Source organism: Heterocephalus glaber, unplaced genomic scaffold, assembly GCF_053883595.1.
Source record: "Heterocephalus glaber isolate CG9 unplaced genomic scaffold, H.glaber_assembly_v1.0 deba00001461, whole genome shotgun sequence".
NCBI lineage: Eukaryota > Metazoa > Chordata > Mammalia > Rodentia > Bathyergidae > Heterocephalus > Heterocephalus glaber.
Window position 1 is genome coordinate 25,748,203 of NW_028258308.1, and position 19,594 is coordinate 25,767,796.

The 19,594-nt window shown below is 32.3% G+C and overlaps 1 protein-coding gene across 3 annotated transcripts in view; it reads left to right on the top strand.

Annotated features, from left to right (window-relative positions):
• Positions 1 to 19,594, top strand: part of Msr1 (macrophage scavenger receptor 1) — a 75,377-nt gene that overhangs the window by 15,095 nt on the left and 40,688 nt on the right. For 2 of the 3 annotated variants that reach the window (XM_004867636.4, XM_087217198.1), the window contains 4 exons: positions 2,744 to 2,850; positions 4,904 to 5,011; positions 9,171 to 9,580; positions 12,788 to 12,974. In XM_004867636.4, the coding sequence (XP_004867693.2) occupies positions 2,748 to 2,850; positions 4,904 to 5,011; positions 9,171 to 9,580; positions 12,788 to 12,974 (808 nt within the window). In that variant the 5' untranslated portion in view covers positions 2,744 to 2,747. Of the gene's footprint in view, positions 1 to 2,716; positions 2,851 to 4,903; positions 5,012 to 9,170; positions 9,581 to 12,787; positions 12,975 to 19,594 lie in introns of all 3 variants that reach the window. The other variant, XM_087217197.1, reaches the window with a different exon arrangement.

The window sequence follows — 19,594 nt, forward strand, 5'->3', positions numbered from 1 at the left end:
GAAATTCCAACAATATATTTCACAGAACTAGAGAAAATAATTCAAAAATTCATTTGGAACCAGAAGAGTCCTAGAATAGCAAAAGCATTTCTAGGCAACAGATACAAGGTAAGGGGTACCACAATCCCCAACTTGAAAATATACTACAAAGCTATTGTGTTAAAAACAGCATGGTAATGGTAAAGAATCAGACCTGAGGACCAGCGGAACAGATTAGAAGATGCAGAAACAACTCCAGACACACTCAGCCACCTTGTCTTTGACAAAGGAGCCAACCATCCTCACTGGAGGAAAGGTAGCCTCTTTAATAAATGGTGCTGGAAAAACTGGATTTCAACCTGCCAAAGATTAAAACTAGACCCATATCTATCACCATGAAGTTAACTAAGCTCAAAGTGGATTAAAAATCTAAATATCAAAACAGAAACACTAAACTTGCTGGAAGATAAATTAGGTACAACTCTTTGAAGACACTGGCATAGGAAAAGACCTATGAACAAACCTCAGTAGCATGGGTACCAGCACAAAGAATCAGCACCTGGGACCTCATCTTATTAAAAAGCTTCTGCACTGCAAGAGAAACCACCAACAGAGCTAAAGGACAACCTGTAATGTGGGAAAAAAATTTTAGCAGCTGTGCCTCAGACAAAGGACTATTATCTAGAATATATAAAGAAATGGAAAAACTCAGACACCCCCAAATTTATAGACCCAATCCAAAAACAGGCATCTGAAATGAACAGACATTTCTCAGACATAGAAGTAAAAGCAGTAAATAAACAAATGAAAAAATGTTCCACATCACTGGTCTTTCAAGAGATGCAGATGAAAACAACACTGAGATTCCACTTCACCCCAGAAAGAATGGCTGCTTTCGAGAAATCAACCAATAACAAATGCTGGCAGGGGTGAGGGGAGAAAGGAACCCTTCTCCACTGTTGGTGGGAGTGCAGACTGGTGCAACCACTGTGGAAATCAGTATGGAAAAACTTCAAAGAATTAGGACTAAAGGTTCCATTGACCCAGCTATTTCCCTGCTGGGTATCTTCCCCAAAGAATTAAAAGAATCATACCACAATGACATATGTGCACCCATGTTTATAGCAGCACAGTTTGTAAAAGCAAAAGCTTGGAAACATTCCAAGCGCCCATCAACTGGAAACTAAATATAGAAGATGTGTTTTTTTATAAAATAGAGCACTACCCAGCCATAAAGAATGAGAAACTAGAGACATTTGTAGCTAAATTGATGCATACTGAGACATACTTTTAAGTGAAATAAATAGGACAAAAATGTGTAAATACCGAATAGTTTCTGTGCTGAGAAACTGAAAGTGTAAATAAGGATTAAAATGAATAATTGATAATATTAAATAGGAAGAAAAGGCCCAAAGTGGTAGGGGACATGGGAGGGGTAAGGGAAAGGAAAGAAGGGAAAGGAAAAATTATGAGAAAAGGGAAGAATAAAAGCAAAGTCTTTGTAAATAGGGAAGGGTGGAGGGGGTAAAGGAAGGACAGGAAATGGGGAAATATAAGAATCAAGATATATCATGTAAAGTTTCAAGTACCCAATGATAAATGTAAATGTATTGTATACCTAAAATGTACCAATAAAAGAATCTAAGGAAAAAACAGAAATTAAGATGTGTTATATACATACATATGATATTTTGATATATGTATACATTATATGACATTAAAACCAAGTTGAAAAAAAGGAATTGAAATGTGTTATGAACATTTACCAATTTTTCACAAGGAATGTAAACATGTACTACATACATGTACTAATAAACTAAAATTGTAAAAAATCAGATTCAACGTATCTATCTCCTCATTTATTATTCCTTTATGATGAAAATTTCAAGATCATTTATTCTAGCTTATTGAAATGTATAGCACATTGTTATCTATAATTACCCTATTGTGGAATAGTACTTCAGAACTTCTTGCTCCTATCTAACTATAACTTAGTACCTATTGATGTAGAATTACAAATTCTTGACCACTGCCCCTCCCCCACAAATTTCAAAAACTCTAGGATGAGGCCTATCAATCTCTTTTTATGAGACATTTAAATTGATTCTGATACATGTTAAAAGAGATAAAGGTATAGATAGTGTCACAGAATACTGATTATACTGAGAAAGAGAAAGAAGGAAGGAAAGAAAGAAAGAAAGAAAGAAAGAAAGAAAGAAAGAAAGAAAGAAAGAAAGAAAGAAAGAGAAGAAAAAAAGAAAGAAACTTTTTTTCCTATGATTCCCAACCTAGTGACTAGACTTTTCTTGGCAAGGAAGAACTGTCTTATGAAGCTGTTATTAATGAATTCAATCTCAAACTTCTGATAAAAGGTCACAGGAAATGTTTGTTCCAAATATGCATAACTAGTTGATCCTTTAAGAGAAATTATCTTTTTCTTTTCTGCTGTATGGCAATTTTCCATCATTTAAAAAATATGAATTTTTTTAGTTAGAAAAACAAACATCTACAAACACAGATACACATTTTTTGCATAGAAAGTTACATAAGTAGATTCCTGGTAAATATTTTGATGCTAAAATTAAAACTTTTGAGTAAATTTTATATATTGCTATAAATGACGTAAGTGTAAATTTAACCAATAAGTTGCATATTTTTCCTTGCTAGAATTTAATTTTGATTACACAACTCAATTTAAAGCATTCTGCAGAAAGGCCCTAGCACTTTCATGTGGAAGTAATATATTTTTCTCTGTGTTTGATAGCATTATGGAGAGGCAGAATATCTTTCTTGATCATCAAGAGGACCCTGATAGCTATTCAGATTGTGTGAAATTTGATGCTCGATCAATGACGGCATTGCTTCCTCCTTGTAAGTAGAAGGGGAATAGGTTTCTAAGGGGTGGAAGGTGCTTGTTTATTTTTCTAGGGCTGCTATAAAAAAATCACAAATTATATGGTTTAGAACTACAGGATTAATCTGCATCTTTTAACAACTGAATAAACCTTGTCTCAAAAAAAGGCCTTGGGGATGTAGCTCAGTGCAAAGTCCCTCGGGTCAATCTCCAGCACTACAGTCAATCATTGAATGAATTCTTTTCCTTCATAGCTCTGAGGTCTATAAATCTGAAATCTAAGAGTATGGAGGATCACCAGCCCTTTCAATAATTTTTGGGAAGAATCCTTTCACGCTTTCTAAATTCTAGTAGCTCCTGGCACCTCATGGTGTGCCGTAGCTTATGGCTGCACCACTCTAACCTCTGCTCCTTTCTTCATTTGTTATTTCTTCCTGTGTAACTTTGAGTCTTTTCTCTTCTTCAAAAGACCCCAGTCATTCGATTAGGGCTGATCCTAATCCAATATGACATCATTTTAATTTGAGTACAAGAATCCTATTTCCAATCAAGATTACTTGCATAGGTAATTGGGGTTAGAATTTAAACTTACCTTTGAGAGACACATATTCTACCCACAGCAGGTGAATCAGTAGTTTCTACAGGAGCAACAGGAGCTCAAAGCAAATAATATTCTGTCTGGATGGGCTTGTTTAAGGTGGCAGGACAGGATTTCTTATGATTCTGCCAAGGCTTGAAGGATGAATACCTATATCCAAGGGCATGGGGGGCAAGGGGGAATTGGAGAGATCACTCAGAGGAAGAAACACATGTAAAACCTTTAAAGCATCATATGTGAGTCCCCACAAAGGCAAACCTGGCATACAGAAATCAATCCCAGGGCAGGTTCGTCTTGTGGGTTGTGTAAAAGATGGATGAGAGGATTTGATACCAATGTGATGTGCATGAAAAAGAAAAACAAAAGCTGTATAGACAGAGATAATGAATGAATGACAAGAAAGGACAAAGGCCTTGGCCATCAGAATTTTGTGAGATGTGCAATAGGTAGAATATGAAAAACTTGTGATAATGAATTAGAAGTGAGAAAGATGGTGATACATAGGTTTCAGGGTTAGTCAACTTGAAGGTGTAATGTCCCATTCTTGTATTTTGGATTATTTTTCTTTTTCCTTTTTCTTCTTTACTTTTGAATTTGTTTTCTGACAATCCCTCATACAAAGTTATTAAATATATTTGTATTTTTCTTTTAGTTTAGAAGTTTTCAAACAGAAAACAAAAGTTTTCTTTTTGTTGAAAAATCGGATAAATGATAAGAGGGAAAAATTTCAATGGATATTTTATTCACTTACTCAGGGAAAAGTCTTCTGCTGCTGTTTCCCCTCTATCTCAATGTATTTTTCCCACAATTAACATCCCATTTTATGAATCACTGTTCCATATAAGACTAAGTTTAGCATAAAAGTAAGATTATTGTTACTTTAATGTGTCCTGAAATATCCCAAGGATGGGCTTCAATGATCAATACTAAAGTTTAATAATTATAGATCATTTTATTTATTTAATTTCAAAGTAATTTTTATAATGTATTCAAATTACAAGAGGTAGCAGAATATAAAACTATTAAGATAAAACTTCTAAAGAACATTAAATTGCTTGTCATTAAAATAAATATTTCTCTTAATTAGTTAAAATATGAAACAAATTTACAATTATTTGGGGAATTTTATTTTATCTAGAATATATTGCCATATGAAATACATAGAAGAATAAAATTTATGCTTGCATACATCAGTATTAATATTAAAATTCACCAGCTAATCCCATAAAATGCAATAAGTAGAATTTGTGGAATTTTAGTGAATCAATAAATCATCCATTGTTCACAGTGAGACCCGTGTCAACTTTTTCTATAACTATCCTTTTGCTTCCTACTTTGTAAATAAGGATCTATTTTATTCCTTTTTTTATTCCAATAGGCTTGATTATAACAACATAAGTGGTAATTACAAAAATTTTAATCAAGTAAGAAGAGCAAGTTTTTTAACAATAGGTTGGCATTTCTTTCTTTAGATCCTAAAAATGGCCTCCAAGAGAAACTGAAGTCCTTCAAAGCTGCACTCATTGCCCTGTATCTCCTTGTGTTTGTTGTTCTGATACCTGTCATCGGAATAGTGGCAGGTACAGTATTCTAGAATTCAAGCAGCATTCAGTTTGCTTTATATAGTAGATTGAAAAAGTAGTTTTCATATACAAAGTGTTCCTTAAATGTATTAAATTAAAAAATAGTTTCTGCAGTGTTAAATGGAAACAAATAGACTTTTAAAACCAAGAAAAATAGAATAGAGTAAGACAAATATATAGTTATATGAAGGTCATATGGGACAACTTAAACTATTTTCAAAATGCACTAATCTTTAAGGTCTTATGTATTTCTAAGAATGGGTCAAAAATTTTGTGGTAAGTATTCTTGTCCAATGTGAAAAAATACATGATAACATATGTTAACAATGTATACACTGTAAAACACACCTATTGTATAGATCTATGTCTATTATTGACAGCAGAAAAAAATTCTCGTTGTAAAATAACGATCTCTCTCATTTAATATTTATATACTTTACAGCGATACACGATTCATTGTTATTATTTAAAATATCTCTAAAAATAAGATTAAAAATTATTTTGAGGAAAAACATAGAATGAGTTACTGACAGTATGATTTTCTCCAGATCTGTATTTCTTTGGGGAGTCTGGGGTTGCATTTGAGGATCTATACAAGAGTGTGTGGCTTTCACATACTTCAATGATATTGTGAACATCATTTTCCTATGAAACTTTTTTATGTGTTTGATAGATTTTAATTGACGCTTGACTTTATATGCCTTACTACTCTTCTCTATGGTTGGTATAGTGCCTCACCATATATGTTCTATCAAGGAATAGGCTTTGAATAAAATGCATTTCTAAGTGCTTACTAATTATCCTAAAAAGAAAGTACTCCTAAATACAAGACTCAACTTCCCGGTAAGGGACAATCTAAGGAAGTATTCAAAGACAGAGCCAAATCCCTCTCAGATAAAAGTAAAAATAAAAATGGCAATGTGAGAATCGATATTGTTTTTGAATACTTTCTGTGTCCAGGCACTGAGCTGTAAACAAATTATCTTAACATACCCGTATAGTTACCCTGTGAGCACATTCTATAATTATCCTCATTATGGGCACAAGAAAACTGAGACTCCTCACTAATAGAGCTACAGTTCCCATCTATAAATTCTGGATCCTAAACTCTATGGTGTATTGTCTTCTAGTATAATTGGATTTTTATAACAAAATATGGTCTGCCAATTTTAAAACAACTACAACCCAAAAATGGTATTGTTGTGATTTTATCTAAGAAAATATATTTCCATGTGAAGAAATAAAATCATTTTAGCTATTGAACAAAAACAAAAATTCAAATATAAAAACAAAACCCACAAGCAAACAAAATACAACCATCTAAAATAAAAGGTGCTGATGTGCCTGAATTAGTCCACTTCCTGATGAATCAAGATTATCTCTGTGTTGTCTATATATGTTATCTGTATAAGTTTCATTTAGGTGCATAACTGAAAGATGCATCATTGGTTGGGATTACTAGCTATACACTAGTTAGAATGCAGATACACTTCATCTCTTTTATCCAAAACACAGCCAGTAGTGCCACCCTGGGCGATTAAAGCTTCTGATAGGTCCATGCAGAATGCAGACAGAAGTCTTTCAGGAATTCAGGAATTCAGAGTTATAATCATCTCTAAAATCGCTAGGCTATTAGAAAATACTGCCAACTCTGCACATTAGTTCTAGAGCTAATAATGATTGGTATAATGCAGTTTGTTTCATAAAACTACAGTAGATAACCTACTAAGATTGACTAGAAGACAAAAATAGTCCAATTTTATAAATTCACACAAGTCCCATATTCACTAGAATTTAGAAAAGAACTCACAGTGTCCATCATACATTCATAATAAACAATTGACAATCCATTTAGTAAGTTGTAGATCAGAATATTTTTCCAAAAGGAATCTAAATAAAATACATATCTCCACTCGGTATTAAAAAATTGCAAATGTGGACAGAATATATCACTCAAATGGTAGAAGTTACTCTGGGAAATGTGAATTGATGGATGAAATAAAACATATGGAGAAGCTATTTAAATTTAATGTGCCTCATATATTGAAAGATGCTTTCTTAATTAAATGATTTACTCCATGTGCTACCTTTAATGAAGCTGCTGAGTCACTGTTAGAGCATTACAATGTAATGCTGTCCCAGAGCAATAGGATACAATCTAAAGTTGATGTGTATAAATTGCTACTGAGACACCAAAAATACTTCACTCAAAACAATATAAATTTTGGATAGAAAAAGATATTACCCGCATAAAGAAGTAAGCATGATCTGTATAATCAAATATAACTTTTCCCTAGGTCTTTGGATATTGTCTAAAATATTTTCTCCTTTCTTGAACAAAATATCAAAGTCACAAAATGCTATCTGTCCAATAACAATTAAGAAAAAAATACATGCTCTGGCATTGTTTACCTACCTATAAGATGAAGAGTTGAATATTTTGTTAAAGAAAGTAAAGTTTAAATTAGTTTCATTTGGGGTTAAACAAGCAATGCTATAGTCAGTGTTGTAAAATAATATCAAAATGTTATCATCCCAGTTTATAAACTTAAATAAGCTAATATTAAAGGAATTTAATGAAAAATAAAATATTTTTAAAACTTGGAATTTAATTTCAATTGATTATATAATATTTATTCTCAATATAATTATGGCTACAGTGGCTATCATCATCAGACACCTTCTTTAACTAAAGGTAATGAATGCTATGGGCACTGTAACTCAGACACTATCTTTCATTAATATGCAATTTGTAGTTGAATAGAGTTTTCACATGTGCCAATTTGTCTGGGAGGGGATTTACATGCTTGATTTCACTCAGGCTCAAGTCAGTGTAGAGGTAAATATTGCTTTTACCTCTGAGAAAGTGTAAGTAAGGAAAGGTTAAGTAAGTTACCCAGAGTAACCCAGTGAGGAGTGGAGCTAGATTCTAGAATCAGGCAGGTTGGTCCTATAATAAGCAAACTGCTCTTATCTATGTAACAGGCATCCTGAGTTAGGTATGAAATTGTGTGTGTGTATGTGTGTGTGTGTGTGTATGTCCATTATCTCATCTAATCCTCAAACATCTATAAACTGGTAATACAACCCATAGAAAACTAACAGATTGAAGTGTAGCTGTATATATAGATATATTTTTAAACCATAAAGTTCTTTGTTTTTTGGATTTTTTTGGTACCGGCGATCGAATTTGGGACCTTGCACTTGCGAGGCAGGCACCAGAACCACTGAGCTAAATCCCCAGCCCCACCATAAAGTTATTTTTTATTGTTCCACAATTGTGACTAAAACCCAGATATATAGAGAGGTGATAAATATGCATATAGAGAGATTTAGCAAGAAAAAAAATCTTAATCATACAATAATAAAATAGTGTTTAACTTTTTCTTCATTGTTTAGTATGTTGTATTATTTTTTCTGCAAAGTTAGTGTTTCTTTTCTTTTTGGAAACTATACAGCATATTTCTCTAGATAATTTTGGAAGGATAATTAGCTTGTTTAGAAGATATAATGCTCATTTGGAAATATATATCAACAGCTCAGTATGTTCCTCAAGTGCCATTTGATAGAATTGTTCTGCAGGACATAATTTATGACAAGATTGTTCATCAAAACATTAAATATATTAGGAAAACAGAAACAAACTAGATATAGAGATTTTGTTAGATAAATCTGGTAAATCAATACACAGAATATAATGTGGGTATTGAATTATTTTTGCATAAAATATTAGATAATATTAAAAATATTTATGACATAACATTCCTTTAAAAAGTAACTTGCAGATTATACATAAAATACAGCTTTTCTTTTGAATGCTATGATAGTATTTCCACCATGCTAGTGGAAACAGAGAACTTGTTTTGATATTCAAAAAGCCAACTTTAATGGCCAGAAAATTTATGTAGGCAGCAGTTCACAATGAATGACATAATACTGTAATAAAATCCATTGTAAAGTGGGGAAGGGAGACTTGATGATCTACAGAGTGTGATTCAGCCACTGTATGTTTATAATAAATACTCAATTTATGCTAGCATTCAATATGCTGTACTGGAAGGAAATAAAATAAGTGGAATGGAATGATGTAGAATGGAGTTATGTATGAATTTAAGGATATAGGTCATATTTGGTTTATATTTACTTAAATATGCAGCTCATCTTCTGAAGTGGGAAATGAAGAATTGCACAGTTGGTTCAATTCATGCAAGCGATATGTCTCAAAGTCTGGGAAGACAAAATGTCAGTGGAGATGAAATGAGATTTCGAGAAATTATCTTGGAACACATTGACAACATTGAGAAGAGAATCCAACACATTTCAGATTTAGAAGCCAATTTCATAGATTCAGACTACTTCCAAAATTTCAGTGCAACAACTGATCAAAGATTTAATGATACTCTTCTGCAGCTAAGTACCTTGGTTTCCTCAGTCCAAGAACATGGCAATGCAGTAGATGAAATCTCCAAGTCCTTAATAAGTCTGAACATCACATTGCTTGATTTGCAGCTCAATATAGAAACAATGAGTAGCAAAATCCAAGAGACTACATTGAAGCAAAAAGAGGTAAGAGCTTATGTACTGCAAGTTCACTCTCTGGAATTAAGTCCATTCAGATCCTGTCTCCTTAGGCAGTCCAGGAAAACAAAATATGAAAACCCTATCTCAAAACCATGCTACTTACCCTGACTCTTCTGGTAATCTGACTACAAGGTTTCAAGTGCCTTGACATAGTGACTTTTCCAGGCTCTCAGCAAAAGGGACAATTATTTTCCATTGGATATAGAGTCCTTTAAGGCATTTTAATTTTATATATATAACATTATAGTGCCTTGTTGGACTGTCAAAGCCAATCTGTACAAGTAGTCACCTTATATTTGTGAATTTCACAATAGAATCTATATTTCTTCATCACCAAAGGAATGGTAATCCTATTTACATGGAAACAAAATCAAATTTTGGTTTATTCTTAAGAGTTACACTTGTCCTTAGGTATTTATCAATAACTAAAACTAAAGGATTAAATTTTGAATAATGTATATGTATTATAATTCTGAGATTATAATAGGATAGTAATGCATAAAGTACATATTGATAAAGTACATATTAAAGTTTCTCTTTCTATGAAAACTATGATAATCTTTGTCACTGAGAAACAGCAAAGGAGAATCACTGCACAATCAAGATGCGGAAGAGCAGATATTCCTTTATATTGCTGCCAACAAAGCAAGATTTACTCTAGACCAGTTTTCAGCAAAATTTCTTTTGAATGGACTAGATTAAAACACTTTAGGCTTTGGGGAGCATACGTCTCTGTCACATCTACATTTAGCCTGAAAACAGCAAGCATAAACAGTTTGTACAGAAATGAAAAAAGCTTTGGTGCAACAAGCATTTATTTACAAAGATAGTCTGTGGGTTGAACTTGTTCCATCAGCTATAACTTTATGACTTCTATTCTAGTGTATTCTGTACCAACCCCTATTAAGCTCTGGATTACTTTGCAATTAATGAGAAAGAAATTAAAAAACAAATCATATATTTTAACTTTCTCATTTGTTGAAAAATTCTATTTGGTTTTTGGTGGAAAATAAATACCTAACTAATACTTCACTATTCATGTGAAAAATAATCTTCATATGATAAGATATATAAGACTTTAGATCACAATGTGAAGCCTATATTTCAATATATTGCAATCCCAGTATCGCTGGAGTAAATCTAATTTGGAGAGATCTATTCTTAAAAAAGATTGTTTTCTTTATAAAAACACCATTACAGCTAGTGACTTTTTAAAATGGATGAGTAAAAATACATCTCTAAAGTTATCACATCAAATGAAAACCAATTGAATTATTGACTGAAAATTGACTAAGCAAGTTAAGAAAGTCTTCATTTTTATAGTTTTTGAGATTCAGTTATTCAAAACTTTGGAATTCTTACATCTTCCTCATTTTAAATTGTTCCAAGATATGGCATTAGTCTTTACACATGGGGATGATTTTGTTGACGAAATTATCTCAACCTCAACCTTAATATTTTGCTCCTTTTCACTGTTACTGTTCCCAAAATCTGATGGGTGGTATTTCCCACATTGTTATAACATTGTAATTATTTCAAATATGATTGAGATTTCAAGAAGAAATTGTCCATAGGGATGAGGGATGTGAGAGACAGAGAAAGATAAAATGTCAGTTATGGTAGACTTTGATTAACTTGAAGAGAAAAGAACAATAACTTTATGTAGAAATGAGATCAGATGCAAGAGAGAAAATGGACAAAATGGAAGAAAAAAACTCCTGATTTCGTAATGTGCCAAGCCCAGCAAAAATGGTAGAGTATCTTTGATCCAACATTAAGTGATATATTGTAACCATTTAGAAAATTTTTGGAAGGCAAATTTTCAATGAAAGAATAAGTAAGTTAAATGAATGGCCAAATCACTGAATGATGTTTGGAAAAAAAGATCTGAAAGTAATACCAACATTCTATTTAAAGATGATAGAACAATCATACATTTGAAAGAAAAAGGAAGAAAATTGGTACTATATATGGATGATGGGGTGGAATATATCATCTCCATTTTTTGTAGAAAAGATTGTAAGACTGAAAAATTAAATGTGCATTTCCAACAATGCTACTGTTTGTGGAATATGGAGGGTGTGCATCAATATTGTATAGGATTTTGAAAAAAATCACATCTATTTCTGCCCTTCCAGTAAAAATAATTCCAAGTGAAACTTGCAAATGTGATCATCGTGTGTAGTTTTTAAAGAAAACTTCAGGTTCTAAATAGCAAAATCACTTGCTAAACTTTTACTCTGTGGGTATCTGGAACTACATGCCATATTTGCAACAATTTTTAGGTACTTAAACAAAATCAACCTTATGATCAAAGTATGGTCATGCATTCCTATATATGCCACAATGAAACTCATTATTTTGTATAGTTAATATACACTAATAAAAAGAGAAACATTTTAAAAAATCTTAAATAATTTTAAATATATATATACAATACAATTCCAGTAAATTATTGAAAATAAGTCTGTCTTTAAATATTAAGCAAGTGAATATCCTTAATACATTATCAAATTAAAAGCACATTCCAAAACATGGGGTGCTTTTATCTTTTGCTCACATACTTTCTATGTGTATATGTGCAGAGGTATATAAATACACACAAAGTATGTATGAAATTGGTAACAGAAAGTAATAATAAAGCCTTAAATATAAAGATGATAGAAGTTGAAAGTAAAATACTATCACTATACTACTTTGAGGTTTTGTTCAATATAAAAATCTGGCCTTAATATTCACTATCACTGAGAATTGCAATATTAATCTTTGGTTAATTGCTGTAAAATAATTGAATGTATAAATTTAGAAAATTAAAAGAATTGAAATATGTTGCCTCCCTAAGTAAGTCTCACTTCAGATTTTTAAAAATCATCTGAAAAGTTTTAATTTTAATTTTTAGCATTTTGACATCTAAATATTTGGGAATAGAAACCTACCTCACACATGTATTCAATTGATTGGGAGAGGGTAGGCTGGGGCTGAAAAATTTTGGATATTTAATCAAAAGAGGAAATGTTGTACAAACAAAGAGCTACTATTTTAAAATAGTTTTCTAATTTGCATATTATTCTTCCATAGTGTCCCCATAATATTGTATGTTTTATAGAAACCTTAACTTCCAAGACTTCTTGAACTTATATATTTGATTATTATATCCTAACAAAAATTGCGAATGCTTACTATACTTCGCAGGATATTAGTAAATTAAAGGAGAGTGTATACAATACATCAACAGAAATTAAGTCTCTGAAAGAAGAGCAAGAGCATCTGGAACAGGAAATAAAGAGAGAAGTGAAAGCACTGAATAACATCACCAATGACCTCAGACTCAAAGATTGGGAACATTCTCTAACTTTGAGAAATATCACTTTGATTCAAGGTAAAATGCTTTGTTAATTACCCAGAGAAAATCATGTGATAAACCGATATATGTAGAAGTTTGGGATTTGAAATTCTGTGATTTAAAATAAATAGCCTTCTAAGTGTTTATTTACAATAAATGCACAGCAAGAATCTTAAGATCAGACCAAACATGGTAAGGATAACCCATGGCTACCCTCTAAAGAGAAAGGGATAAATAAATACCTTGAGATCCAATGAGTATCTTGTTGATGAATATTCCCAAATGTATTAAAGACCAATTCAAGTATGAAGTTTTTTATATGTCCACAAACAAAGCCTGTTAATTCTGTTTTTCAAAATTTCCATATTCTTTTTTTTCATCAAATTTATTGATACAATTTAGGTATACATGATGATCACATTCATCTTAGGGAATTTGTACCTGTACATGATATATCTTGGTTATTTTTTTCCCATACCCCTTCCCTCTCTTTCACCCCTTCATCCCTCCCTATTTACAAATGCTTTGTTTCCATTATTTCCTTATTTTTTTCTTTCTCTTCTTTCCTTTCTCTTGCCCCAATTAGTTCCCCTCTGAGTTGAACATTATCTTCCTTTTTCACAGTATCTATTATGGATTTTAGTCCTCATTTACACTTTGTTTCTCACACTAGAAAAATGATTCATTATTTACATGTGTGTCCTATTTATTTCACTTAAAGTATAGTCTCGTGGTGCATTCATTTAGTTATAAATGACTCTAGTTAATCTTTTTTACCTGACTGTACTATAAATTAGCCTTTTGAACCCTCTATAAAATATTGATGATTTGCATATTTCTTTTTCAGTTCTTGCTAGTTAAACAAAGTGAATTGACTCTTACTGATTTTTAATAAGCACAAATCACTGTCTTTTAGTTATTTTTATACTGTAGATATTTTCCATATGTTATGTTCAATTTTTAAAATATTTATATTCTTCTATTTGTTTGATGTAACAATTTCTTTTCACTGTATTTTTTCTACTATTTTATTTTTGTGTTGTGTTTTTCCAGTTTGTTTTACACTTCCTTTGTCTTCTTGTCTATTTTTAGATTGATTGATATTTTTCTTTTATTAAATTTTTCTGTTAGTGCTACCACACAGACTTTGGAAACCTTATAGTATATTCCCATTTTCTTAAAAGTTTCCTGTAAAATGTACTCTAATAAAGTCTAAAGTTGATTGAGATCGTAGCATGTCATTCTGAAATACACAAGGAACCTAAAATGTTTTGTCTCATGACTGTTTTTCCTGGTTTTCTACTGAGTTTGAATGTAGTTCATTTCTGTTTCTCGGACATTTTAAAACCAAGAATTTAATCAATATTACAATATTTTTTCTTTATAAAAACAGTACATATTTAGGTTTGCCTGTGAGCATACCAATTGTTTCACTTTCTAAATGAATCTTAGCTATCTCTTCTGGGGTCATTTTCTTTCTGCATAAAGTCTATATTTTGGAAGTTCATTCAGTGAAAGCCCATTGATGGTGAAAACTTTTGACTTCATTTTTTCTATTTTGCTCTGATCTTTACCTAACTACATATGCATTTTTAAGGTACTGTTTTCCCTCACTATCAATGGGATATTGGTTCCATTATCTGCATAGATACAAAAATCCATGGCTAAACAAGTCTCTCCTCCTGTATACTTTGAACCACTTCTAGATTACTTAAAATACCTAGTATAATGTAAATGCTATGTAAATGTCATATTGTATCAATTAGGGAATAATGTCAAAAAGTATTTTCATGTGCAGGCCAGGTACTTCTTTTTTATGTGGGTGGTTGGCAAATCTGTGGGATGTAGAATCTGGGAATACAGAAGACTGATTTTATTTTGAACAAATTCTTCCCCTGGCTTCTGACTTTTCTTGCTGTTCTTTAAGTGATTGGTACTAATCTGGATATAAGTCTCTTTGTCTTTAATATCTACAATCATTTATACTTCATTTTGTTTGAGAATCTATTCATTTGAAATTTGTTGTATTTTCCGTATCTGTGGACTTATGTTTATCATTAATTGGGAACATTATGAGTTTTCATTTCTTTGAATATTGTTTCTGCACAATTCTTTTTAGCCTTCCCTCTGTAACTCTAAATTCAGGTCAGACCTTCTTATTCTACCTTTCATGCTTGCTAAGCTCTATTTTATGATTTTAATATTTTCTCATAAGTAATTAGAAGAATAGAAATCAGGAGCTTCATGAGATTTCATTTTATATATACTAGTTTAGGAAAATTAAAATTTCTGATAATCCAAATGTTGACAAACAAATGCAAGTCCCAGAAGACTATAATTTATGCTGTTAATGCTACAATTTAACAACAGTAAACAATGTATATTTATTTTCACATACATATGTAATAAGAGTGATTATTTTTTACATGAAAGAAAATAAGAAACATCAAATTTAGGTTTATATTTGAAAAGGAAGTAGATGAAGGAGATGGGGAGAACTTAGGTAGGTATCTATTTCTTGAGTTGTAATGCTCTAGGGGTATTTTCTTTATTACTGTACTTATATTTTATAGAGAAGATATACTAATAAAGAGATTATTAAAACAGGTAAAAATTTAAATTAATCAATGTTTAATTATCAATTCGACTTCACTTTTGCTTTCAAATAAATATCCAAAACTCTTCAAATCCAAAAGCAAACCCTTGGCCCTTTATCAGCCCACCTTGATTCGCTGCTCCAAATCTTTTACTGGTCCTGTCTTTTTGTCAGTTGTTTCACTGTTCAACCAGTTGCTCACTTCAAGATCCTATAAGGTATCTTTTACTTTTCTCTTGGTCTCATTTCCCATACAGTCCATCCAAGTCCTTTTAACCCTATTTGTATACAATATTTCAAATAAATTTCCTCACTATCTCTATTACTCCTCTAAGCCATGTAAACTTACTCCAGCCTTGCTCACTATATTAGCCTCCCAACTGGGCACACCTATCCACTCTTTATCCATTTCACGTAAAGCAAAAAAAAGTATTATTTTAAAAACACCTCGCACACATTATTAGATCTTTTCTCTCCCATCCTTAAGACTCTCCAATATCTGACCTTCGGACTTAGTGTAAAGTCAAAACCTCTCTTGGCTTGATACCCATCTGCTTTTCTGCCCTCATTTTATAATTTTCCCTCTGATATTCCTCTGTATGGCTTATAAATGTGGAAGAATGAAAATGGCAGGAAGATGAATTATTGGAAATTTTTTTAAATGAATTGTGTCTTTAACCATTTTATATATGAAGGAAAATTTAATCCAGAGGTAATGGAAGAATAGAAGACAAAGGGAAGTCAAATAGGCTTGAAATATTGTAGCATAGTGTATCAGGAAGGAAGTATCCTAACTCTGATTATATCCAATAAGGTTTAAGAATTAAGGCCTTTGATCTCTATAACTGTATTTGATTAAGCAATTTTAAGGCCTCTTCCTGATCAGACATATCTAAATCAGTAATTATGAAAAGTGGAAAAAAGAGAGAGGGAGGGACAAAGAGACAAATACATAGGCTTAAGCAGCAAGTAGCCTAGGAGATCAGGCAGATTTTAAAATCATCTGAATATGAAGCAACACTGAAGATAAAGTAGAAAATTAATAATCATAATAAATAAGACATGGGAAAGGATCACCGTGGATATTTAGATATATTATTAATGCTGTTGTATTCTGGGGATTATATTTTTTTTTTTTAAATTTGGATAATTTTTTTCTCATTAAATCAAATGTGTCAATTTGGGAGATATAGATTTGCAAATTATTACAGAAAATTGGACAGCAAATATTATTTTCTCATATGCATTCACGTGAATATTTGGATAGGTTTACTGGACATTTATTTATGAAAAAATTTTATTTATTTTTTTAATTCATTTTATTGGTACATTTTCGGTATACAATATAATGACATTCATCATTGGAAATTTGCACCTTTACATAATTTCTGTTGGTTCTTATGTTGCCCCCATTCCCCTGCCCTCCCTTCAACTCCTCCATCCTTCCCTATTTACAAAGACTTTGTTTCCATATTTTCATTTTTTCATATGAATTCCATTCCCTTCTTTCCTTTACTCTACTCCTCCCACTTCCCCTTACCTTTTGCCCCTTTTCTTCCTATTTACATTATCTGTTATACCTTGTGGTCCTTACATAACTTTCAGTTTCTCACAGCAGAGAAACTATGCAGTATTTATACATGTGTGTCCTATTTATTTCACTTAAGAGTATAGCCTCCATGTGCATCCATTTTGCTATAAATCTCTCTAATTTCTCATTTTTTATGCCTGAGTAATATTCCATTTTATGAAAAAAACACATTTTCTTTATCTAGTCTCCAGTTGATGGGCAATTGGGCTGTTTCCAAGTTTTAGCTATTACAAATTGTGCTGATATGAACACAGGTGCACATATATCACTGTGGTATAATTCTTTTAATTCTTTAGGAAAGATATCCAGCAGGGCAATAGCTGGGTCAAATGGGACTTCCAGTCCTAGTTCTTTGAGGTATCTCCATCCTGATTTCCACAGTGGTTGCATCAGTCTACACTCCCACCAGCTGTGGAGCAGGGTTCCTCTTTCCCCACAGCCCCGCCAGCATTTGCTATTGGTGGATTTCATGATAGCAGCTATCTTTCTGGGCTGAGGTAGAATCTCAGCTTTGTTTTCATTTGCATCTCTTGAATGACCAGTGATGTTGAACAATTTTTCATATAGTTATTTGTTATTTTTACTTCTTTGCTTGCAAAAAAAAATCTGTTCATTTCAGATGCACATTTTTGCATTGGGTCTTTAAATTTGGGAGGTCTGACTTTTTAAAGTTCTTTATAGATTTGAGATAGTAGACCTTTGTCTAAGGAACAGCAGGTGAAAAATTTTTCCCACATTGTGAGTTGTCTCTTCACACTGTTGGCAGTTTCTCTTACTGTGCAAAAGCATTTTAATACGAAGGCAACCCACTTGTTGATTGTTTTTGCTAGGTCACAGGCAACTGATGTTTTGTTCATAAAATCTTTTCCTACACCAATGTCTTCAAGAGTTGTACCTAACATCTGTTACAGCCAGTTTAGTGCATGGTGAGACATATAGGTCTAGTTTTAATCTTTGGCAAGTTGAAACCCAATTTTTCCAACACCGTTTATTAAATAGGCTATCTTTCCTCCAGTGAGGGTGGTTGGCTCCTTTGTCAAAGATGAGGTCACTGAGTGTGTCTGGAGTTGTTTCTGGATTTTTCTAATCTATTCCACTGATTCCCAGATCTGTTTCTTTGCCAGTACCATGCTGTTTTTATCACAGCAGCCTTGTAGTATAGTTTCAAGATGGGGATTGTGATACCCTCTACCTTGTCTTTGTTGCCTAGAATTGTTTTTGCTATTCTTGGTCTCTTCTTGTTCCAAATGAATTTTTGGATTGTTTTCTCAAGGTCTGTGAAGTATGCTGCAGGAATTTCAATTGGGATTGCATTGAATCTATATAGCAGTTTTGGAAGTATGGCCATTTTCACTATGTTGATTCTTCCTACCCAGGAGCAAGAGATGTCTTTCCATTTTCTGATATCCTCTTCAATTTCACTTTTGAGTGCTATAGTTTTCAGAGAAAAGGTCTGATTTTTTTTTGTTAGGTTGATTCCTAGGTATTTCAGTCTCTTGGATGCTATTATGAAAATAATTGTTTGCCCTACTTCTCTCTCAGTGAGTCTGTTGTTTGTGTACAGAAAGGCTATTGATTTTTTGTGTTTTTACCTTGTATCCCGCTACTTTACTGAATTTGGTTATTAAGTCCAGAAGACTTTTGGAGGCGTTCTTGGGGTCTTCTATATAGAATATCATGTCATCTGCAAATAATGACAATTTGACTTCTTCATTTCCCAACTTTATTTCTTTTCTTCCTCTTGTCTAATTGCTGTGGCTAATGTTTTGAAAACTATATTGAACAGGAGTGATGATAGTGGACAACCTTTTCTTATTCCTGATTTTAATGTGAAGGATTTTAGTTTTTGACCATTTAGTATGATATTGGCTCTTGGGTTTTCATAGATGGGTTTTATTTGTTTGTAGTAGAGGCCATCTATTACAATTTTTGTAGGGTTTTATCATAAATGTGTGTTGGATTTTGTCAAATGCTTTTTCTGCATCTATTGAGATGATCATATAGTTTTTGTCCCTGACTCTATTGATATGGTGTATTACATTTCTTGAATTGTGTATGTTGAACCATCCCTGCATCCCTGGGATGAATCCCACTTGATCAGGGTGTATGATCTTGATCTTCTGCATTCTATTTGCCAGTATCTTATTAAGGATTTTTGCATCTATGTTCATTAGTGAGATTGGCCTATAGGTCTCCTTTTCAGTTGGGTCTTTCTCTGCTTTGGGGATCAAGGTGATGCTTGCTTCCAGAAATGAATTCAGGAGTATTGCAATTTCATTGAAGAGTTTAAAGAGTAGTGGCAGTAGTTCCTCTCTAAATGTCTTGTAGAATTCAGTGGTGAAGCCATCAGGACCCGGGCTTTTCTTAGTTGATATGTTTTTAATTACATTTTCAATTTCATTGATTCATATTGGGTTGTTTAGAATTTTTAGGTCTTCTTCGTTCTTCTTTGGTAATTCACATGTATCT